The sequence below is a fragment of the Nerophis lumbriciformis genome, linkage group LG01 (assembly GCF_033978685.3).
Source record: "Nerophis lumbriciformis linkage group LG01, RoL_Nlum_v2.1, whole genome shotgun sequence".
NCBI classification, from domain to species: domain Eukaryota; kingdom Metazoa; phylum Chordata; class Actinopteri; order Syngnathiformes; family Syngnathidae; genus Nerophis; species Nerophis lumbriciformis.
This window is the reverse complement of record NC_084548.2, coordinates 45,637,501-45,663,494: the sequence shown is the minus strand read 5'-3', so window position 1 is coordinate 45,663,494 and position 25,994 is coordinate 45,637,501. Positions and strand designations below refer to the sequence as shown.

The following is a 25,994-nucleotide window of genomic DNA, read 5'->3' as shown; positions in this document are numbered from 1 at the left end:
TTATCCTTTCCATCCTTTGTAACTGAGCTCCTGTGTGGAACAATTTTCCTTCTGGATCATTAAAGTTTGTCAAAGTCAAAGTCTAAGTCTAAACGTTTTGTTAAATGCTGTATATAGTATTTTTACTCTTTAACCAGTTATTATTAACATCTTTGACGTTAAAGATGTTATCGAACGTAATAATGTATAAAATAACAAAATTAAAAATATCGTCTCAGTTACTTTGCTGAGTAACTAGTTACTCTTACAATGAGGTAACTGAATTACTAACTCAATTACTATTTGGGAGAAATAATTTGTAACTATAACTGTGTACTTTTTTAAGGTAAGATGACCGACACTAACAGATCTTGTAATGTCCCGTCTCGTAATGTCCAGTGTTATTATGTATTATTACTATGTACTGCTTTTATATTTCCAGTATTATGTATTATTACTTGGAACTGTTTTATATTTTAATTTTTATCCTGTAAAGCGTCTTTGAGTACCCTGAAAAGCGCTATACCAAATAAATGTATTATTATTAAAGTTGATCTAGATATTTAAGCACATGTTTATGACTGAAACGCTTGGGGGTCCCCATGACCAAACATAAGGGGAACCCTAAAGGTAAAAAAAAAATCTATGTATGGTACATCTACATATATTGGTTTTGAAAATGAAAAATATCAAAATGGCCCCCTCATGATTTGATTTTTCAGGGTGCAGCCCTCAGTGGAAAACGTTTGGACAACCGTGGCCTATAAGTGGTCTACTGTACATACAGAAAAATAAAGTCCAGCACATCATGAATGGCGTAATGCAAATACAAAGTGTTTGTCAAATGTTTATGTATCATTATGGGTCGTGGTGTTGGCACATTGTCACAGTTTGACAAAACAAAAGAAGAAACAAAGGGGTTAATACCTATCACTACTAATGCTACTTCTGCCTGCCTTGCTAATGATCTTCCCTGTGAGTTTCATGTGCTGACAACCTCAACAGAAACATCCTCCTGCTTCTTTATATCCTGCTTTTCTTGTACTTTTGCAATACAGTAAGTCACTCTCCTTTCTTCTTGTTTTTTATAAAAAGATGCAGAAATGTTCCTGCGTATCCTCAAGGCGTACACTTCGACAAACACCAGCATGTAGCTCATCAGCCACAGACATCCAAGGAGCGTGGTCACGCCTGCGTTGGGCACTGAAGTTGTGGCGTCACACAGCGACTGTTCGGGGCTGAAGTTCCACTTGTACTCTTGATGATAGTCAGTCAGCTGTCGCGTGATGCAGGATTGTGGGATGATGCAAAATGCAGGAGGAAACCACTGTACCTGTCAGATGTTTAAACAAGAGCAGTGAAACCATTTACAGCAACAATAATGAGTAATCAATAATCTTCATGAATATGGAGAATATATGCTGAATATTGAAACACCCACAAGAGTGGGAGGAAGATATGAAAATGTAATCATTTAACACTTGCAATGTGATATTTCTAGGCTAAACTGCTGCCCACTGCTCCCCTCACCACCCAGGGGGTGATCAAGGGTGATGGGTCAAATGCAGAGAATCATTTCACCACACTTAGTGTGTGTGTGACAATCATTGGTACTTTAACTTTTTAACTTTAAAACTGTTTTGCGACTGATGTTTTGCTTCTGTACGTTTGAAACTGGCACAGTTAGGCACAAATGGCTGTGAAAAAGAAGGCGGTTGTGACGCAAAGACAGACAATGGACAGAGATTCCGCCGTCCTATGCGTGTGTCAACATACAGTATATGGACTGCCAGAAATAAAAAAAATATTACACATATTGTCTATTTAGCACTCCTCTCTGAGCTACCACCTCGTCGTGGTAGAGGAGTTTCTGTGTCCCAATGATCCTAGGAGCTAGCTATGTTGTCCGGGGGCTTCTATTACCCCTGGTAGGATCTCCCAAGACAAACAGATCCTAGGTGGGGGACTTGACAAAGCGCAGCACGAAGACCTTCATGAAGAAGAAAAAAACAAGGACTCAGATTTCACACGGGTCACCGGGGCCCCTCCTCTGGAACCAGGCCCAGAGGTGGGGTTCGATGATGAGCGCCTGGTGGCTAGGCCTGTCCCCATGGGGCCTTGTCGGGCACAGCCCGAAAAGGTAATGTGGGTCCCCCCTCCAATGGGCTCACCACTCATGAGAGGGGGCTTAGAGGTCGGGTGCAGTGTTAGCTGGGCGGAAGCCAAAGGCAGGGCCCTTGGCGGTCCGATCCTCGACTACAGAAGTTAGCTCTTGGAAGTTTGAACGTCACCTTGCTGGGGGGGAATGAGCCTGGGAAGGAGCCTGGCGTTGCAAGCAGTGAGAGGCGTTGGGCTGGGGTGGCAATTCTTTTTGCTCCTCGGCTCAGAGTTGGAGTTTAACTCGATAGACTAGAGAGTAACTTCCCTCCGCCTTTGGGTGGGGGCACGGGTCCTGACTGTTGTTTGTGCTTATGCACCAAACAGCAGTTCAGAGTACCTTCCCTTTGTTGATTCACTCAAGGGAGTACTGGAGAGTGCTCCCTTGAGTGATTCCCTTGTTTTGCTTTGTGACTTCAACGGTCACATTGGCAATGACAGTGAAACCTGGAGAGGCGTGAATGGGAAAAACGGCCACCCGGATCTGAACCCGAGTGATGTTTTAATATTGGACTTTTGTGCTCATGACGGATTGTCTATAACGAACACCCTGTTCAAACATAAGAGTGTCTGTATGTGCACTTGGCACCAGGACACCCTGGTGAAGAGAGGGGAGAAGGTTTGCACCGATTGCCACCTGTTGGTGAGTTGGCTCAGATGGTGGGGGAGGATGCTGGTCATACGTAGTGTGAGGTTCTGCTGGGAAAGTCTGGCAGAGTCTCCTGTGAGAGAGAGTTTCAATTCCCACCTACGGAAGAACTTTGAACATGTCAAGAGGGAGGCGCTGGACATTGAGTCCGAGTGGACTATGTTCCGTACCTCTATTGTCGAGGCGGCTGATCGGAGCTGTGGCTGCAAGGTAGGTGGTGCCTGTTGTGGCGGTAATCCCAAAACCCGCTGGTGGACACCGTTGGTGAGGGATACCGTCAAGCTGAAGAAGGAGTCCTATCAGGTCTGTTTGGCTCATGGGACCCTGGAGGCAACGGACAGGTACCGACTGATCAAGCGGCGCGTGGCTTTGGCGGTCGACAAGGCAAAAATTCGGACATGGGAAGAGTTCGGTGAAGTCATGGAAAACAACTTCTGGATGACTTCGAACCAATTCTGGAGCACCATCTTCTGCCTCAGGAGCGGGAAGTAGTGCACCGTCAACACCGTGTATGGTGGGGATGGTGTGCTGCTGACCTTGACTCAGGACGTTGTGGATCGGTGGAGGGAATACTTCGAAGACCTCTTAAATCCCACCTACATGTCTACCTATGAGGAAGCAGTGCCTGGGGAATCTGTGTTGGGCTCTCCTATTTCTGGGGCTGAGGTTGCCGAGGTAGTTAAAAGACTCAGTGGCAGGGTGGATGAGATCTGCCCGGAGTTCCTTAAGGCTCTGGATGCTGTAGGGCTGTCTTGGTTGACAAGACTCTGCAGCATTTTGTGGACATCGGGGATGGTGCCTCTGGATTTGTAGACCGCGGTTGTGGTTCCTTTCTTTAAGAAGGGGAACCGGAGGGTGTGTTCCAACTATCGTGGGATCACACTCCTCAGCCTTCCCGGTAAGGTCTATTCAGGTGTACTGGAGAGGAGGCTACGCCGGATAGTTGAACCTCGGATTCAGGAGGGGCAGTGGGGTTTTCGTCCTGGTCGTGGAACTGTGGATCAGCCTATACTCTCGATAGGGTTCTTGAGGGTGCATGGAAGTTTGCCCAACCAGTCTACATGTGCTTTGTGGACTGGTTTAAGACCTTCAACCATGGGGAGTGCTCAGAGAGTATGGGGTTTTGGACCGTTTGATTGTGGCGGTCCGCTCCCTGTATGATCGGTGTCAGAGCTTGATTCGCATTGCAGGCAGTAAGTCGGATCCGTTTTCAGTGATGGTTAAACTCCGCCAGGGATGCCTTTTGTGACCAATTCTGTTTATAACTTTTATGGACATAATTTCTAGGTGCAGTCAGGGCGTTGAGGGGATCTGGTTTGGTGGCTGCAGGGTTAGGTCTCTGCTTTTTGCAGATGATGTGGTCCTGATGGCTTCATCTGGCCAGGATCTTCAGCTCTCACTGGATCGGTTTGCAGCCAAGTGTAAAGCGACTGTGATAAGAATGAGTACCTCCAAGTCCGAGTACATGGTTCTTGCCCGGAAAAGGTTGGAGTGCAATCTCCAAGTTGGAGAGGAGATCTTGTCCCAAGTGGAGGAGTTCAAGTACCCCGGAGTCTTGTTCACGAGTGATGGAACAGTGGATCTTGATATCGACAGGTGGATCGGTGCGGCATCTGCAGTGATGCGACAATTGATTGATTGATTGATTGATATATTTTTATTTCAAATATGCATAAAAACAAGAGCAAGCCTGATCCAATACAGTGCTATAACCTTAACAGCCATTATATTATTATTATTATTATATTAATATGCTGGTGTTTTGGTGAGACATGCTCCCCATTGGAATTCATGTACTCCCACCCGCATCCGCACATGTGCATGAATCCAAATGAAAGGGCCTGAACAGTACAGAAATGCCTCTCAAAAAGGTACATCCCCAGCAACAAGCATTGTACCCTTTTAGGTACACGCTGGTCCTTTGATTTTTGAGAGATTGTTTCGGTTTTCATATGATTCGGTTGTCAGCGGACGGATCCTTTGAAACGGATTTATAACAAAGGTCAGGTGCCATTGTGTTTGTAGTATTTGTAGGTACAGTACCAAACATGGTAAGACTACCTTTCAGTTTTATGCTCCTGAAATCTGGTATAGTCTTCCAGAAGATCTGTTGTTGGCAATGTTCACATTGAGGCTGAAAACACTTTTATTTCAATGTTCATATGACAACTCAATTTATTTTATTCACACTACTTGATTGATTTGAATTTGAATTGTGATTATTTTTATGATTATTATGTATATATATATTTGCCTTCTTGTCACTTTCTGTAAAGCACTTTGAATTGCCTTGTGTACGAATTGTGCTATATAAATAAACTTGCCTTGCCTTGCCTACAGTATAATGGGTGATGAAATACTTGGTGAATGAGGAGTTGCAAGGTGGTTTCTTACCTTATAACTGATGTTGATGGCGGCAGACATGGGAGGAAAGTCCAGCAGCAATGGCAGAATCAAGTGAACTACATGGTACACAATATAGTCCAAAGTTACGATTAAAGCTAATGCAGTGAAATACAAAGTCACCACCAGCTGTGAAACCATGCTTGAAGTGCATCCCCGACTGATTATTTTGCACCTTGCCACCAAAGTAGCAGATGTTTTGGTGGCGCTGAGAGCTTCATTTTGAAGGAGCTGTTGGAAGTTGTTATCGAACTTCACTGATGTCAGATAAGATCTCAGGTAGCGAGCAGATTCAAAGATCAGCAAGGCAACAAAGATGGCTGCCAGAATCCGGTTGGACAGCAGCTTGTATTCTGATAGCAGGGTCCTAATCCGTGAAAAGTTGATTTCTATTTGCCCGATCATCTGAGCAAACCTGCTTTTGACTTCTGACACGTCGAAATGTGTGAAGTTATTCAACTTCACTAAGTTGGTGACGATGCTCAGGTCCTCCTTCCTCACTTTAATGGCTTCCTTAACGATGTCCTTCCTTGCTGTGTTTAAAAGCTCGGATGAGTTCAGTAAAGTCTTTGAAAAGCCCTCAGCGGTGCACTTCAGGGTACGCACCACCGCCCCGACATTCACGCTAATGTTGGGGATGACGTTCAGCACCATGATCATGACAGAGGCTGAGATGAGGAGTTTGCGGCCCTGCTTGGTGCAGACGGTCGGCAGGATCATTGTTAGCACACAACGCAGTGGATGACAAAGGAAAGACGCCAAGAACGTGACCACGCTGTAAACCAGCGCTGTGTGAAGGGATGCGTCGTAATCATATTGCAGAGTTTTGGAGAGCCAGTGGTGAAGCAGACCGCCAGTAACAAGGACTAGAGTGAAACAAAGAGCCATCAGCATCCAGATATGTGTCCCTGCTGGTTTGGATGAAGAGTAAACATCCCACAGGTAGGACAGGAAGGACCTCACTGACTGCTTGCAGCATTCTGTCCTGTTACCAAAAACAGCATTTATTGATCTTAGCATGGTGGGCGGAACAATCCAAATATTGATGATATCGGTACAAGGGGCGTATTCTAGGTAGGAGGTTCAACAAACTCCGCGTTTAAAATGCTGATCCTGTAATTCACCATAGCAACTATGGACAGAAAAGGCAGTCTTTCTATATGTTAATGTGCCCTTGTGGTGAATATGAACACTTTTTTTTCCAGAAAAAAAAGTAATAAAATACAATATTATTGGACTGAAGTGACAGACAACTACTGCTAGAGTCAATGCAGAATTTTGAATGCAGGAGTTTATTGATTTACCGTTTAATTCCATTTCTTAAAAAAAAGTGGACGATTGATACGGAATAACATATTTTAATTTAGGTGTAATCCCGCTGCTAAAAAGGTACATTGAGGCATCTGAAAATAATGTAACTTATTTGTTTGTATTATATTTGGCATGTAATGTCGGCACAAATGCAAAGTAAATATTATTGAATTGTTTATCTATAAACAAAACCGATTAAATATCTAAAATCAAGATACAGAAAATATATTTCTTCTTTTTTTGCCAACAGAATAGCTAACAGGATATACTGAAGCGTTAATTTTAGTTATATTTTCAAAAACAAAAATAATGTACATTTCTCTCTATTATTTTAATCCAAACAAATCCAATGAATATTAAATATCTAAAATTAAGGATAAAAAAAAAAAAGACTAACAAGCATTGGCGTCGTTAGGCCAATGTTATCTTCTGATGTAGTTATTCATATTACAAACAAAATTTGTCCAGACTCCAATGTGAATCCAAACTGACCCGAATACAGACATGGCGTCATGACGTCGCACTTCCTGCAATGTTTACGGAAGTAAACCCGGAAGTAAACATGTTTTAATTCTAGTCGTCTCAGTACTGGCGCATTTGTGGAAATTTCAAGGATTCTGTGCAATCAAAGTCAACATTTTTTGAAACGCGGAGAAAATTATGAAAGAAGAAGTCTCCGGCAGTTTCAGACTCATACAGCTTTGCTACTTAAACCTAATTGATGTAATTTAATAGCCTTAGTGTTATTTTAGAGGAGTGTTTTGGGGTCTGAAGGTTAGGTTCGCAGCAGCAGTAAGTTGCCATGGTTACTAACTAGGATTCTCTTTTTTTGAAATGGAAACCTATGCCAAAATATCAAAATCACTTAATAATATTCGGAAATATCCAAGCAAAAATTGTAGCAATTTACTTGGTATCATTCCAACATTTGTGGTATCACCCAGCTCTGTCTTGATATCAGGAAAGTATTACAGAAAGCAGGTTAAATAAAAACTTTTAGTATGTAATCTTTTATTTTAAATTCAGAGTTTTCCATTTCAGAAAGAGAGGTAAGTCAAATTCAGAGTCAGTTACCATGGTAACTTACTTTGTATACCTAAGATGCTCACTGGCAAGTTTTCTTCAACAAACCCTAACTCAGAATATATTTCTGTCAATAAATACATCCTTTAATGGTTTGGACTACAACAAAAAAAATTGTTATAAAGAGAAAAACATACATTTAATTATTATTAACATAACTAACATCTGTCAAATCTGTGCTATATCCTGTTGAGAACCACAGCATCCTCAAAACTATTGTTAAAATATCCACTGGGGAGGACACTGGTTATCAAGAGGATATTACTTCAAGTATTACATAAAGTTTAGTTTAGTTTATTATTTCTTCGGTCAGTGTTCAACAAAATAAAACATTTTACATCCATGAATTCATAAGCTGACAATTTTAGAGACCATAAATAGATAAAGTGGACTGGTAAGAAAAAAACTATGTTGTAAAAAAGGCTATGTATTGTTTCCTTGATTTCAGATGTTTAATCTGTTTGAGTCATAATAACATTTCAAATAAGTAAGTACATTTTATTTATATAGCACTTCTCACACAGAGAGCTTGGTTGGTAGAGTGGTCGTGCCAGCAACTTGAGGGTTCCAGGTTCGATTCCCGCTTCCGCCATCCTAGTCACTGCCGTTGTGTCCTTGGGCAAGACACTTTACCCACCTGCTCCCAGTGCCACCCACACTGGTTTAAATGTAACTTAGATATTGGGTTTTACAATGTAAAAGCGCTTTGAGTCACTAGAGAAAAGCGCTATATACATATAATTCACTCACTCACTCACAAAGAGCTTAACGTGGTTAAAATACAAATGGGACAATCAAAACAAGCATACAGCATGATGCAACAACAGAAATATCGAAAAAAAGAAAAATGAAACGATAAATACAACAAAAATAGCATATAAAGTAAAACAAAGTGAGGAGAAGCAGTGCTCAAGCCAGAGGTAAAGTGGCAGGGAAAGAGGGCAGACAAGAAGTGGAATGCACTGATTTTACGATTCACCATAGCAACCGGAACAGAAAATGTATTTTTTTACCCAGTAGGAATTGAAAGTGTTTATGTGAAGTGAGTTATAATATTTTAGCGCTTTTCTCTAGAGACTCAAAGCGCTTTACATCGCGAAACCTATTATCTAGGTCTGTAAGCTACATTTAAAGCAGTGTATTTGGCAGTGGGAGAAGCAGAGGTGGTGTAGAGTAGCCAGAAATTGTACTCAAGTAAGAGTACTGTTACTTTAGAGATTTATTACTCAAGTAAAAGTAACGAGTAGTCACCCAAATATTTACTTGAGTAAAAGTAAAAAGTATGTTGTGAAAAAACTACTCAAGTACTGAGTAACTGATGAGTAACATACACACTCATATCATATATATATATATATATATATATATATATATATATATATATATATATATATATATATATATATATATATATACATATACATTGATATATACAGTATATAATTTATATGTATTTATTTTGCTGTTTTTGTTTACATGTTAAAGGTGTTTTAATGAATATACATGCATGTTTAACATATAGATTCCTTTCTTTCATGAAGACTAGAATATAAGTTGGTGTATTACCTGATTCTGATGACTTGCGTTGATTGTAATCAGACAGTAGTGATGATAACGTCCACGTTTTCAAATGGAGGAGAAGAAAAGTTCCTCCTTTCTGTCTAATACCACATAGTGGTGAGTTTTTGGCATCTTATTTTTTCCAGCTTCCATATTCGTTTTTATACACTTTACAAGAAATATATTGGCGTCAAACTCCGTAGCTTGCTAGCTTGTTTGCGCTGGCTTTCGGAGACTCTTATTTTGAAAGCGCAGGCGCGATGGAGCGGCACTTTTATTGTGAAGACAGGAACGTCCTCATGTGCGGTCAGTCTTTAGGCTTTTGACGGGATGTACACTTTTGATTGATTGATTGGAACTTTTATTATTAGATTGCACAGAACAGTACACATTCCGTACAATTGACCACTAAATGGTAATACCCCCATAAGTTTTTCAACTTGTTTAAGTCAGGTCATGTGACCACCTGGCTCTGTTTGATTGGTCCAACGTCACCAGTGACTGCATCTGATTGGTGGAACGAAGTGAAACGTCACCAGTAAGGCAGGCACTTTGAAGGTCTGTCTGACAGACCAAAACAAACAAAGCGTGCATTAACAGATCGATAAAAATTAGTAGCGAGTAGCGAGCTGAATGTAGATAAAAGTAGCGGAGTAAAAGTAGCGTTCCTTCTCTATAAATATACTTAAGTAAAAGTAAAAGTATGTTGCATTAAAACTACTCTTAGAAGTACAATTTATCCCAAAAGTTACTCAAGTAGATGTAACGGAGTAAATGTAGCGCGTTACTACCCACCTCTGGGGAGCAGGTGGGTAAAGTGAATAAAATGATGGAAGCAGGGATTGAGCCTGGAACCCTCAAGCTGCTGGCACGGCCGCCCAACCAACCCGAGCCACACCACCCGATGAATATGAACACTTTTTAGAAAGAAAAGTAATACATTTGGCATTACCGCAGGTTGTATTAATGTTTTATGTTGCTCTGTTTTTGGCCATTATATCCTGTCCAGCGCTGTGTTGATCACAACTTTTTGTTTTGGTCCAATTACTCAGGATTGATTGAACTATCTTAGATTAGCTAATCTGGAACCTGACACTTGGGATTTCCCATTTAAGGCGTAGTCAAATCAGATTTTAAATTTAGACTCAGTTTGTTGAACCTGCTACCTCAGGGGTGTCCAAAGTGCAGTCCGGGGACCAGATTCAACCCGCCGCTTGTTTTCTATTGGCCCTCTGCAGGTCGTAAAAATTGAATGAGTTCATTATTATCGAGACGTTATCAGTAAGGCTGTCAAATGATACACTTTTAAAATCAGATTAATCACACTTTTGAAATCGGATTAATCATAATTAATCACAACTATTACTCACTTGCATGATTTCATTTAACTTCAAATTTAAATTAAATTAAAAAGGCCTCAATACTTGATTACAAATGTAATCTGTTTACGGTAAAGGAGCAAAATATGTGTGATTAATCTGTGTATTTACATGATTAATGCAATGTTTTTTGTAATTGGTCGCATGAAGTGACTCCTTATTTTTGGCAGCCCTCGTTGTTAGATGACACTTAATTTCTTTGTCACCTACAACACAAAGCTAACAGCAATGTTTTGTTCAGATAGCTTAGCATATATTGACATACACTGGTTGGCTTTTAGCATCTTTAGCAAACAAAATTAGTCAAAAATGACCCCCGAAGCCTTCCGTTGTACTGAATGCGGCCCTTGCCGGTTAAAGTTTGGACACTCCTGTAGCTACCTGGAATACCCCACTGGAGTAAAGTGAAAGTTACCATTTCAAAGTTTAGCCTGCACAAGTAGCAGTGGAAGAGTAAACTTAAAAGTGTACTTCATTAAAAATGCAAACGTTATCAAAATATAAATCATTTACAAAAATATTTTTTTTTGTATTTTATAAATAGTCTTCTGTATCTTTACTATAATATGAGCAAAATGATGATGCCAAAAGAAATATGCAGTGTGCAATACAGTTAGCACTGGTTGCTAAGATACAAACTAAAAGGTATGCATAAAGACATAAAACAACACATTCTGACATTTTGAAAGCAGCACAAGTCCAACTCATAGGATGTTGAGTTTGAAATAAATATATTTGCATCCTCCAAAGAACATAGCATAAACATGAGTATAGTTCTTACCTGAGAAGCCTAATAAACTTCATTCTCACAAAGAAATTGGGAGCGCGGAGGAAAAAAAAGAGTGTCGAGCGTTGAAAAGAGGAAGTATTCTGAATACAGTCACCGACATGCTGTTTGTGGCTGACCTACACTACTCAAGTGGAAAAGACGACTTTAAACCACAGATGACATGAAATCATGTGACACACTCTCAAATACAAAATTACAGTTACATTTTGACATTTGGTGTACAGCAAAGCTATTCAACTGGCGGCCTGTACATATACATTCACTGTACAAACATACATATATACATACATGTACATATACTTTCACTGTACAAACATACATATATACATACATGTACATATACTTTCACTGTACAAACATACATATATACATACATGTACATATACATTCACTGTACAAACATACATATACATATACTGTACATATACATTCACTGTACAAACATACATATACACATACTGTACATATACATTCACTGTACAAACATACATATATGCATACATGTACATATACATTCACTGTACAAACATACATATACACATACTGTAGATATACATTCACTGTACAAACATACATATATGCATACATGTACATATACATTCACTGTACAAACATACATATATACATACATACATGTACATATACATTCATGTACATATACATTCACTGTAAAAACATACATATATACATACATGTACATGTACATTCACTGTACAAACATACATATACACATACTGTACATTATCATTCACTGTACAAACATACATATATAAATACTGTACATATACATTCACTGCACAAACATACATATATACATACTGTACATATACAAGTACATATACATACATACACTCATGCATATAATCACGTTTCATCAAACATAAATTAACGTTGTTACCCAAGGGTAAACTGGGTAACACATGGCACACTGACAAAGCTTAATCTATTGTTACTATAACAATCTACAAGGTTAATATAGCTGGCTTCTCTTTCTTCCCCTCCATTTTTCTGCTTTCTTTTGTATCTCAACTGTATTTTTGACAATAGAGGTCAATTATTGGTATTATTCATTATCAATAGCGCTATTTCTATTGGTATTTGTATTGCTCCATTTGTAGTGTAATAATGCTCATTGTCATTTCTGTGTTATTATTTATTTCACTAACTGCTTCTTTGCTATCACTTTTACCATCATATTTGTACATGTCGTATTTGCTGATGTTGCTCTATTGTGATTGTTGTTGTCTCTATGTCTTATCGCGCTCTTGTCCCCACAATTTCCCCCCTCTGTCTACCTTTTTTTTCTCTTTCTATACCCTCCTGCTCCGGCCCGGCTGCACCAAATGATAATATAAATACATTTAATAAAGTCAAATACAAATAAGGCAACAAAAGGAGTATCCCACACTTCTCTTTTGTAAAGTTAATTTTTACAACCGATATGGGCATCTACATCAACAATATGATTTGCCTGAGAAGCTGGACAGGACAAAAAAAAAAAAAAAAAAAAAAAAACTGGCGGCCTGGGGGCCAAACCTGGCCTGGGAACGGCACCATACTGGCCCGAAAGTTCAGTTCAAACCTAGTGAGACAAACACTTTGCAGCAAATTCCACTAGAGTGCTCTTGTTGTATAAAGGATCTTGGACCACTGTTAACACATAAGCAGATCCTTGCATTAATATTTCAACCTTGCGAGTGTAACTGCTCAACGTTGTGTTTATAGATCTTCCCCAAACTGCCACCGCTCCACAACCGCCTGATTGAGAAGAATGTGTGCGAGCCACACGGCTAAATCTGTGAGCCTTTTTTGTAAAGTGATTAATGTAACTAACGTGTTGCTGTGGCTTGTTTACTTCAGATGCAGTCAGTAGTCATTTGTTCATCTTCTTTAGCTATACTAGTGGTGTTCCTAAAGGTTTCATGTTAGGTCGTCCCTTAAGCTTCATTTGGGCTATTCAACGATAAATGTATAAATGTATATATAAATGTATATATGTATATAAGTATGTATATATGTATGTATATATGTATGTATATATGGAACGCTCTCCCCGACCATCTTAGAGCACCACAGTTGGTCGACCGTTTTAAGAAGGGACTAAAAACCCACCTTTTTAATAATAATAATAACTGGGATTTATATAGCGCTTTTCTAAGTACCGGTACCCAAAGTCGCTTTACATGTAGAACCCATCAATCATTCACACCTGGTGGTGGTAAGCTACTTTCATAGCCACAGCTGCCCTGGGGTAGACTGACGGAAGCGTGGCTGCAATTTGCGCCAACAGCCCCTCCGACCACCACCTATCATTCATCATTCAATTCACCGGTGTGAGTGGCACCGAGAGCAAAGAGTGAAGTGTCCCGCCCAAGGACACAACGGCAGCAATTTTTTTTTGGACGGTAAGAGGCGGGGAGCGAACCTGCAACCCTCAGGTTTCTGGCACGGTTGCTCTACCCACTACGCCATGCCGCCCCAAAGCACAGCTTTTATCTAATTTCTCTGCCTTCTTGTTGTTTTTAAATGCACTGCTTGCCTATTTGTTTTATCCAGTGCTTTCATGTTTTTATTTCTATTTTATCAATGTTTCTGTTTTAAAGAAATTGAGATCGTGGAGGGAAAAAAAATAGTGTTGAGTGTTGAAAAGAGGAAGTGTTCTGAATACAGTCACTGTCATGTTATTTGTGGCTGACCTACACTATCCCACGTGGAAAAGATGACTTTAAACCACAGATGACATGAAATCATGTGACACACTCTCAAATACAACATTACAGTCACATTTAGGCAACCTTGCTAGTGTAACGGCTCTGCGTTGCATTTATAGATCTTCCGCCAACTGCCACCGCTCCATGCTGGGCGTGAACCCACGACAGCCTGATTGAGAAGAATGTGTGCGAGCCACTCGGCTAAAACTGTGAGCCTTTTTTTGTAAAGCGATTAATGTAACTAAGGTGTTGCTGTAGCTTGTTTACTTCAGATGCAGTCATTAGTCATTTGTTCATCTTCTTTAGTTACAGTATACTAGTGGTGTTCCTCAAGGTTCCATTTTAGGTCGTCCCTTAATCATCATTTGGACTATTCAACTGGTGGCTCCCGAGATAACAAAATAGGAAAAAAAATGAAGGGAAAAGTCTGGCTCCCCAGCCCTTAGCTTTTTGGAAATGTGGCCCCAAAAACAGTTCAGTTGAAAATTCCTGCTGTACAGTATCTTTTGTCACCACCAACAACAACAAAAACTGACACAATAAATATTATTGGCATGATTAAGTGTTGTTTAATAAACCGCACACAATTATCCCTAAAAGGACAGTTTTTTAAAAAAGATATTTGTGTGTGTGTGTGTGTGTGTGTGTTTGTGTGTGTGTGTGCGTGTGTGCATATATATATATATATATATATATATATATATATATATATATATATATATATATATATATATATATATATAAGTCCTGTGGGGAGTGCTCAGAGAGTATGGGGTATCGGACTGTCTGATTGTGGCGGTCCGCTCCCTGTATGATCAGTGTCAGAGCTTGGTCCGCATTGCCGGCAGTAAGTCGGACACGTTTCCAGTGAGGGTTGGACTCCGCCAAGGCTGCCCTTTGTCACCGATTCTGTTCATAACTTTTATGGACAGAATTTCTAGGCGCAGTCAAGGCGTTGAGGGTATCTGGTTTGGTGGCTGCAGGATTAGGTCTCTGCTTTTTGCAGATGATGTGGTCCTGATGGCTTCATCTGGCCAGGATCTTCAGCTCTCACTGGTTCGGTTCACAGCCGAGTGTGAAGCGACTGGGATGAGAATCAGCACCTACAAGTCCGAGTCCGTGGTTCTCGCCCGGAAAAGGGTGGAATGCCATCTCCGGGTTGGAGAGGAGACCCTGTCCCAAGTGAAGGAGTTCAAGTACCTCAGAGTCTTGTTCACGAGTGAGGGAAGAGTGGACCGTGAGATCGACAGGCGGATCGGTGCGGCGTCTTCAGTAATGCGGACGCTGTATCGATCCGTTGTGGTGAAGAAGGAGCTGAGCCGGAAGGCAAAGCTCTCAATTTACCGGTCAATCTACGTTCTCATCCTCACCTATGGTCATGAGCTTTGGGTTATGACTGAAAGGACAAGATCACGGGTACAAGCAGCCGAAATGAGTTTCCTCCGCCGAGTGGCGGGGCTCTCCCTTAGAGATAGGGTGAGAAGCTCTGCCATCCGGAGGGAGCTCAAAGTAAAGCCGCTGGTCCTCCACATCGAGAGGAGCCAGATGAGGTGGTTCAGACATCTGGTCAGGATGCCACCCGAACGCCTACCTAGGGAGGTGTTTAGGGCATGTCCAACCGGTAGGAGGCCACGGGGAAGACCCAGGACACGTTGGGAAGACTATGTCTCCCGGCTGGCCTGGGAACGCCTCGGGATCCCCCGGGAAGAGCTGGACGAAGTGGCTGGGGAGAGGAAAGTCAGGGCTTCCCTGCTTAGGCTGCTGCCCCCGCGATCTGACCTCGGATAAGCGGAAGAAGATGGATGGATGGATGGATGGATATATATATATATATATATATACATATATATATATATATATATATATATATATATATATATATATATATATATATATATATATATATATATATATATACATACAGTATATATATCACCGCTGCTGCTTACTGCTCCCGTCACTTTCCAGGGGGTGGAACAAGGGGATGAGTCAAACGCAGAGTGTCATTTCACCACACCTAGTGTGGTACTTTAACTTTAATATATATATATATATATATATATATATATATATATATATATATATATATATATATATATATATGTATATATATATATATATATATATATGTATATATATATATATATATATATATATATATATATATATATATATATATATATATATATATATATATATATATATGTATATATATATATATATATATATATATATATATATATGTATATATATATATATATATATATATATATATATATATATATATATATATATATAGATATGTATGTATGTATATATATATACAGTATATATATATATATATATATATATATATGTATGTATGTATGTATGTCTATATATACATACATATGTATATATATATATATATATATATATATACATAAATACATATTTATAAATATATATGTATATATATATACATGTGTATATATATATATATATATATATATATATATATATATATATACACATGTATATATATATATATGTATATATGTGTATATATATATATATATATATACACATGTATATATATATATATGTATATATGTGTATATATAGTATATATGTAAATACATATTTATGCATTTGTGCATATATTATTTCTGTCATTACACACATAATGAATTGTATTATTGTATAGACAAAATAGAAGGAAATGCATACACACCAATTGAGTGAACCCTTTTAATGAATGGAATTACTGAATAAACGAGCACTTTTATGCTGTTCTTCTCAGGTTCTTAAATTGACTTCTTTGCATTCAAGCACTCTAGGACCCTTTCCATAGACCTAACACTGAATAACCACAGCAGCCTTGTGCTGGTTAACCATTGCTGTCAGCCAAGAGAACTCAGACAATTTATAACACACCAGACATACCTTTTAAAGACTTTACATGAGTGTCCTCACTTCGTCTTATGTCTCAACATGACTTTGGAGGGCACTGATATGTTAGGACAGGCTGTTCCATTTAAGTTGCATGCAGTGACGTGCGCTGAGGTTCAAGGCAGGTAATGCATTTTCAAAATGTTTCATTTCATATGCTATCATCAATACTAGTACAGTGTGCTCATCAAGACGATAACAAGAAAAAGGAGAAACATTCTTCTTAGTCAGTCACATTTATTTATTTTCATAAAATTAGAAACCATCTAACTTTTGGTTGTAAGTGAAGCACATGCACCTCTCCTCTTCCAGGAAAAGTTCTTATACACATACTTTGATTGTAAAAGTCTGATCACTTTGCATTTGTATCTAAAAGTTCAGTTTACAGACCTTTTTGAGCTTATATATACACAACCCTCCATCTTGGTAGTCTCATTCATTCAGTGGAACATGAACACATATTTATTGTAGTTTGTTTTTCTGAACAAAGCTTTTTAAACACAAGTCACTAGCTTCATCTTAGGAAATAGAAAAAGATGGCATGGTAGCAACAAGTGCCTGCTAGCTCACGTACGCCACCACAATTCATACAGACTCAGTGTGTGTGGCTTGATTTACCAAAGGTTTGCGTGTTCTAAAACATGTGCAAACTTGATAACACACGCAAAGCTGATCTACTAAATGTGTGCAAAGTGGATTGTGTCTGAATAAGGCGTGCAATCTATTTTGCATCTCCGTTTTTATTAATATGCAAAATATGTGTTAATCATCAAAACGCCCACAATATTGGGAGGAAATTATGTAAATATAGATTTATTAGCACTTATCACCCTTTTGAAAGCACTATTTTGTATTTTATTTAGCACGTGTCAGAAGGACGTGCAAACTGACAGTTCCAAACATGGCTGCAGGATCGGTGCTCACGCTGCACAGACAGACGATAAACAGACGAGAATCCTCCGTCATACGTGTGTGTTAACATTTTGGACGGTAAGAAAGAAAAAATATTAGACATATCGTTATCATTTTGGCAACATTATTTTATAATTACATAGCTGCAAGAGATCTTAAAGGGTTGATTAAAACATTCAATTGATGCATTTTGGTGTCCTCTAGTGCTTTTTTTAATTACGTTCGTTTTTTTCACATGATTGTATATTAAATAAAATATTGCTTATATGAAAAAAAATTCTGGAAATATGCATTTTTGCATTTTAAGCAAAGTACGCACCTCCAGCGGTAAACCCCCCCCCCAAAAAAAAACATTGTCAATTTTGATGTACTTTACGACTGCTCTAAAAATGCCCATAAAAAGTGGTACAGGTCTAATGCATGTTTGAAAACATAGCAAAACGGCACAAGTTTAGGTGCATGAAAACATGGATGTGCAGTAAATGATGCCCCATATAATACATGCAAAATCCTCATTTAAATAAGGCGGTCTGCACCACTTTTCAAATGCACACGCAGTGTTAGTAGATCACACGTAATACACCCACTCTATTTTATAGATTGCACACGCTGTTTACCGTGTGGTATTTGGATCTCAGTAATGTATATCATATCAGGCCCTTAAAGTACTATTGTACCTATCACTATGATTTTTTTCTATTTAAAGTCCGACTAGCGAGAATAATGATGTCACACTTAGATTGAATACATTACACAGGCTGTAGATTCTACAGTATTAGAAAGTCATGGTGTAAAAATGTGTCGAGAAATGTTATATTTTGGCGACAAAACCAGCCACACCCTTGGGCTGACTTACTTGTGCACTAATGCAGACAGCAAATAACCGCTTATGCACAAAATTTGAAAATTAATACTTGGCACTGCCTGTCCTGAGTGCACTGCACAAAAATTGGTAACAAAAAGAAGGTAAAATGCGGCAGCCTAATTTTAGTTTCCTGTAGTCACATGACCGGGAAATGTGAAAAAATAGGGATTCTTATTGGAAAAAATGTAAAATAAAAACATCTTGATTGTAGTCATATTGAGAACACATTTCTAACAGTTTAATCAAATGTATTAATATTGATTTTCTAAATTATTCTTATTTATTTTTATTTTTTTCATCAAAACAAGTATGGTTCTGCCTCACCTGCCTACCTTGACTGCACGCCCATGCTTTTATGATAACTGCAGTAACAGAATGTAGATCGGAATGGATGGATTCAATAAATAAGTGACATTATTTTGAATTGAAAACACATTTAAGGGTAGGATTGGAGTCACCACAGCAGAAATGCAAACTGAAGTAGTTGGCAAATTGGCGCCAATGAGTTGAACTATAGCGCCAAGTGGACGTCATAACTCTCGATTTATCTTTTTAACTGCCGGCAAGGGATCACCCTCATTGCTGCCCTCTACAGATATGTATAGCCAAACGCTGAAATGCTCGGTCAAACTGCAGCTTTCATCTTGGAGTTGTCAGCAAAAATGTTGACCTATGACACATTGTGAAAATTAACTATTTAAAGGGTAACAGCTGAATTGTTTTGTCACATTTTTGTCACTGCTTAGTATTTTGAGTGATCAGAGAGTCATATTTGTTATATGCACATCAGGCAAGTGCACTTCAGCGAAAGAAGCAGACTGGTTGAGAGGGCGAGCCCAATCAGGGTAGGTATTCAAGTTAAACATGGCGAGACCCCATGTGTTTATGGCTAGACTGATTGAGAGGAGACCCAGGATGTTCATAACAAAACCAGTTTTGACCTGAAGAAGAAAATAGATGAGGACTCACAATGAATGAGAACCTATGGAAAATATTAAGTTGTGCCGTAAATACTCACCATGTCTTTGACCATCAGGTGTCCAGAGGCAAAGGCGATGGAGTTGGGTGGAGTAGACACAGGCAGCATGAACGCATATGAACTTCCAATTGTTGCTGGGATCATGAAGTACAGCGGGTTCACGGAGACATGAAACGCCTGCAAAAAAATATACGGCAAGAGTTTCAAATAGGGATGTCCGATAATGACTTTTTGCCGATATCCGATATTCCGATATTGACCAAACCCTTAATTACCGATACCGATATCAACCGATATATACAGTCGTGGAATTAACACATTATTATGCCTAATTTGGACAACCAGGTATGGTGAAGATAAGGTACTTTCTAAAAAAATTCATAAAATAAGATAAATAAATTTAAAAACAATTCTTGAATAAAAAAAAGAAAGTAAAACAATATAAAAACAGTTACATAGAAACTAGTAATTAATGAAAAGGTGTAAAATTCACTGTTAAAGGTTAGTACTATTAGTGGACCAGCAGCACGCACAATCATGTGTGCTTACGGACTGTATCCCTTGCAGACTGTATTGATATATATTGATATATGATGTATTAACCAGAATATTAATAACAGAAAGAAACAACCCTTTTGTGTGAATGAGTGTGAATGAGTGTAAATGGGGGAGGAAGGTTTTTTGGGTTGGTGTATTAATTGTAAGTGTATCTTGTGTTTTTTATGTTGATTTAATACAAAAAAAAAAAAAAAGAAAAAAAGAAAAAAAAAAAAGAAAAAACGATACTGATGATAAAAAAACGATACCGATAATTTCCGATATTACATTTTATTTTATTTTATTTTTTTTAATTTTTTTATTTTTTATTTTTATTTTATTTTTTATTTTTATTTTTTTTGTCCTGTCCAGCTTCTCAGGCAAATCATATAGTTGATGTAGATGCCCATGTCGGCTGTTCAGATTTACTTTACAAAAGAGAAGTGTAGGATACTTCTCTTGTTGCCTTATTTGTATTTGACTTTATTAAATGTATTTATATTATCATTTAGTGCAGCCGGGCCGGAGCAGGAGGGGATAGAAAGAGAAAAAAAAAGAAGACAGAGGGGGAAATTGTGGGGACAAGAGGGGGATTAGACAGAGAGACAAAAACAACAACAGCAAACAACAACAACAACAACAATAGAGCAACATCAGCAAATATGACATGTACAAATATGATGGTAAAAGTAATAGCAAATAAGCAGTTAGCGAAAAATAAAAAATAATACAGAAATGACAATGAGCATTATTACACTACAAATGGATCAATACAAATACCAATAGAAATAGCGCTATTGATAATGAACAATACCAATAATTTACCTTTATTATCAACAATACAGTTGTTTAAATGCAACAATACATATACGTAATGATAACTTGAGATACGAAAGAATGCAGAAAAATGGAGGGGGAGAAAGAGAAGCAACCTACATTAACCTTGTAGATTGTTATAGTCACAATAGGTTAAGCTTTGTCAGTGTGCCATGTGTTACACCCAGTTTACCCTAGGGCAACAACGTTAATATATGTTTGATGAAACGTGATTATGTGCATGAGTGTAAGTATGCATATGTACTTGTATATGTACAGAATGTGTATATGTGTTTGTACAGTGAATGTATATGTACAGTATGTGTATGTGTATGTTTGTATATTGAATGTGCGTGTGGATGTACGAACATTAGGTAGGTAAATATGTACTGTATTTGTGTATGTATGTGGGAGCGTAGGTACCTATGTACGTATGTGAGCATATGTGAATTTGCATGTACAATACATTCGACTCCCAGAGTGCGTGGGAGCCAGAGCACGGCCCCATCACCCCCGAGAGCCCAACCCACAAACAGGAGGCGTGGTGCCCAGGGAACCAGGGACCACCGCCCCCACGCAGCCAAGCCGGCCAGCGACAGGAACCCCAGAGCCCGACCCACCGTACCGCCCACAAGGGCCAGCAGCAGGCCGCAGACAGACGCACCCGGCAGAGGACAGGGCACGAGAAAAGCAGGGGACAGCCAGACCCCAAGCCAGCGAGAGACCACACCCCACACGGGCAGAAAGGCGAGACGCGCCGCCCGAGGGACCCAGAGACTCCCCGCAACCGGACGGGAAGACCGCCCCCGCCCCACCGGCAACCGGGCCCCCACGAGCCCACCCCCCACCCCCGGAGAGCGCGGCGAGGCCAGCCCCCGGCCACCCCACCCAAACCGGCCGCCGCAGGACCACCCAGGCACAGGGCCACGGGAACCACCCACCCCACCCGCAGGGACCCCAACGATGGAGATGGAACAACCAGCAACCGCCCCGCCGAGCCCCCCCCCCCTGAGGGAGGGGAAAATTAAAAAATAATATTAATAAAATATATTAAAAAATAAATAAATAAATAAATAAATAAATTAATTAATTAAAAAAAAAAAGAATTAAAAGAAGATCACAGACATGCTGACAAACAAGGTCACTACCCCAGCAACTGGCCGACTCGCAGCACCTCGGAATACCTTGCAGCACCAAGCTACCACAATAGACGCAGGGACTAGGCCCAACAGGCCCCAACCAAGACGGGCACCCGGAAGGGATTGGAAAGCGGGACCCAGGAGCTCCAGACACGCAGTTCGGATGCAGTAGCCTGAGGCGTCGACCCCCGTCTGACAGGCAGGCCCAGAGCGTACCCCCAGAAATATACATACATACATACATATATACATACACATACACACATACACGTATACATACCCACACATACACATATATACATATACATACACATATGTACACATATACATACACATATGTACACATACACATATATAAACATACATACATACACACACATATACATACATATACACAGTTCGTCAGCCCCGACAGCCATCACGCGCGCGCGCTGCCACCAGTCACAACATCAGCCACACCCCTGCACCAGACCCAGCAGCCACGGGCGCCCACACCACAAACAAACGGCAGCAGAAACAGCAGCCGCAATAACCCCAGACAGCCAGCACCAGCCAATCAAATCAAAGCAATCAAAAAAAAACTGCGACCAGCAACCACACGCCACCAGGGCCACGGAGACCAGCCGGCGCCAGCCCGCCGGTCAGCCCGAACGCCAACACGCAAACAAGAGACACCAACAACCCCCCCAACCAAAAGGCCCCCCACCCCAACCCAAACCCGCACAAACACACCACCGCCCAAACAACCGAGACACAGCATCCAGACCAGACACGGGGGCTGCGCCGCCACCACACCAAGTCACCAACAGAGACCCCACAGCCCAAGGTCGGGCCACACGGGCACGGACCCCATCCAACAGGAAGTGAGACCCGCGCGACGCCACACACAAATAAATAATAAGATTAAAAAAATAAAAAATAAAAAAATAAAATAAAATAAAAAATAAAATTAAAAAAATAAAATAAAATAAAAATAAGTAAATAATAAAAATAAAAATAATAAATACATTAAAAAAATAAATAAATATATAACAATAATAAATGAATAAAAGCCTGGCAGGCCACCAGACCGCAGTCCCCGCCGGCCGACGAGGCAATGAGGGGTGCGCCGAACCCCCCATTACATTTTAAAGCATATAATATTATCGATATTATCGGCAGGCCGATATTATCGGACATCTCTAGTTTCAAATGTGACTTTTTAAAGGGTTTATTTTGTCAACTGCAGCAACAACCAAGCCTATACTGTATAGATGTATGTACAACACCCAAAACCAGAGAAGTTGGCACGTTGTGTAAATCGTGAATAAAAACAGAATACAATGATTTGCAAATCCTTTTCAACCTGTATTCAATTGAATAGACTGCAAAGACAAGATACTTAACGTTCGGACTGGAAAACTTTGTTATTTTTTGCAAATATTAGCTCATTTGGAATTTGATGCCTGCGACATGTTTCAAAAAAGCTGGCACAAGTGGCAAAAAAGACTGAGAAAGTTGAGGAATGTTCATCAAACACTTATTTGGAACATCCCACAGGTGAACAGGCTCATTGGGAATAGGTGGGTGCCGTGATTGGGTATAAAAGCAGCTTCCATGAAATGCTCAGTCATTCACAAACAAAGATGGGGCGAGGGTCACCACTTTGTCAACAAATGCGTGAGCAAATTGTTCAACAGTTTAAGAACAACATTTCTCAACGAGCTATTGCAAGGAATTTAAGGATTTCACCATCTACGGTCCATAATATCATCAAAAGGTTCAGAGAATCTGGAGAAATCACTGCACATAAGCGATTATATTACGGACCTTCAATCCCTCAAGCGGTACTGCATCAAAAAGCAACATCAGTGTGTAAAGGATATCACCACATGGGCTCAGGAACACTTCAGAAAACCACTGTCAGTAACTACAGTTGGTCGCTACATCTGTAAGTGCAAGTTAAAACTCTACTATGCAAAGTGAAAGCCATTTATCAACAACAACCAGAAACACCGCAAGCTTCGCTGGGCCCGAGCTCATCTAAGATGTATTGATGCAAAGTGGAAAAGTATTCTGTAGTCTGACGAGTCCACATTTCAAATAGTTTTTGGAAACTGTGGACGTTGTGTCCTCCGCAACAAAGAATAAAGAAAAAACCATCCGGATTGTTCTAGGCGCAAAGTTCAAAAGCCAGCATCTGTGATGGTATGGGGGTGTATTAGTGCAGAAGGCATCGGTAACTTACACATCTGTGAAGACACCATTAATGCTGAAAGGTACATACAGGTTTTGGAGCAACATACGTTGCCATCCTAGCAACGTTATCATGGACGCTCCTGCTTATTACAACAGCGTGGCTTCATAGTAAAAGAGTGCGGGTACTAGACGGCCTGCCTGTAGTCCAGACCTGTCTACCATTGAAAATGTGTGGCGCATTATGAATCCTAAAATACCACAACGGAGACCCCGAACAGTTGAACAACTTAAGCTGTACATCAAGCAAGAATAAGAAATAATTTCACCTGAAAAGCTTCAAAAAATGGTCTCCTCAGTTCTCAAACGTTTACTGAGTGTTGTTAAAAGGAAAGGCCATATAACACAGTGGTAAAAATGCCCCTGTGCCAACTCTTTTGCAATGTGTTGCTGTCATTAAATTCTAAGTTAATGATTATTTGCAAAAAAATAAAAAAAATTCTCAGTTTGAACATTAAGTATCTTGTCTTTGCAGTCTATACAATTGAATATAAGATGAAAATGATTTGCAAATCATTGTATTTGGTTTTTATTTACAAATTACACAACATGCCATCTTCACTGGTTTTGGGTTTTGTATACAAAGCAAAAATTAACTTTAGACTCATAATCCAGACCTTTTTTTGGTCAGAATTTGTTTTCTAATAAAACATTATTTAATTTAAGAAATTATAGCAATCATATCCAGACTATTTCCTGGGTGATGACGATGTTAGGAGCTGGCAATCCTTTAATATTCCTGTAAACCAGGGCCACATTGCAGTTGCTGCTCTCAGAGGGCCCCAATATCTATGAATATAAATGTAGGATTCGCCTAATGGCATTATTACACTATTGTCTATGCATTTGGTTGTTATATGTTTTTGTACGTACACCGTAAAAACACAAAAAAATCTGGATATTTTACGGTAAACATTGACAGTTCTGTCAGCAGAATTTTATTGTAAAATTTACAGTGGTTTTGACAAAATATTACTGTAAATGGAAAACAGTTTTTAACAGTAAAATTATGGCATCTGAGCTGCCAGTTTTTAACTCTAAAACGTACAGTTTGTACAATGTATCATTGTTAATGGAAAAACGCTAGCACAGTATTATTTTACAGTAAAATTCTGGCAACTGAGATGCAAGTTGTTTTTTTTAAAGTAAAATATATTGTAATTTTTACAGTGTACAATTTGATTAATAACTTGTTTTGAAATCACAAGTCAAGGAGATATTTAATAATTTATTTTTATGTAAACAAAACATGTTTGGAATACATTTTTCAATTATATTAAAGTTTAAAAGATATGCTAGGCTTTTATGATAGGCTTTTTCAGGCCATATTCAATGACGTGGTGGGCAGGTCTGCCCCCCAGGCCTTGAGTTTGACACCTGTGCTGTAAACAATCACTGAATGGGTTGTTAACTGCGTATGTAAATTAAATGATAAATGGGTTGTACTTGTATAGCGCTTTTCTACCTTCAAGGTACTCAAAGCGCTTTGACACTACTTCCACATTTACCCATTCACACACACATTCACACACTGATGGAGGGAGCTGCCATGCAAGGC

At 39.3% G+C, this 25,994-nt stretch overlaps 2 protein-coding genes across 2 annotated transcripts in view; both read right to left on the bottom strand.

The window, feature by feature from the left end:
* Positions 1-278: 278 nt before the first annotated feature.
* Positions 279-11,417, bottom strand: ocstamp (osteoclast stimulatory transmembrane protein). Its single transcript, XM_061971575.1, has 3 exons — positions 11,303-11,417; positions 5,180-6,173; positions 279-1,312 (listed from the first exon to the last, which is right to left on the bottom strand). The coding sequence occupies exons 1-3, from the start codon at positions 11,323-11,325 to the stop codon at positions 962-964; spliced, it is 1,368 nt and encodes a 455-aa protein (XP_061827559.1). The 5' UTR covers positions 11,326-11,417; the 3' UTR covers positions 279-961.
* A 5,421-nt stretch (positions 11,418-16,838) lies between these two features.
* slc13a3 (solute carrier family 13 member 3) overlaps positions 16,839-25,994 on the bottom strand; it is a 23,022-nt gene continuing 13,866 nt past the window's right edge. Inside the window, exons 12-13 of the mRNA XM_061984018.1 lie at positions 19,749-19,886; positions 16,839-19,671 (exon numbers count right to left, since the gene is read on the bottom strand). Of these exons, the coding sequence (XP_061840002.1) occupies positions 19,489-19,671; positions 19,749-19,886 (321 nt within the window). The 3' untranslated portion in view covers positions 16,839-19,488. The remainder of the gene's footprint in view (positions 19,672-19,748; positions 19,887-25,994) is intronic.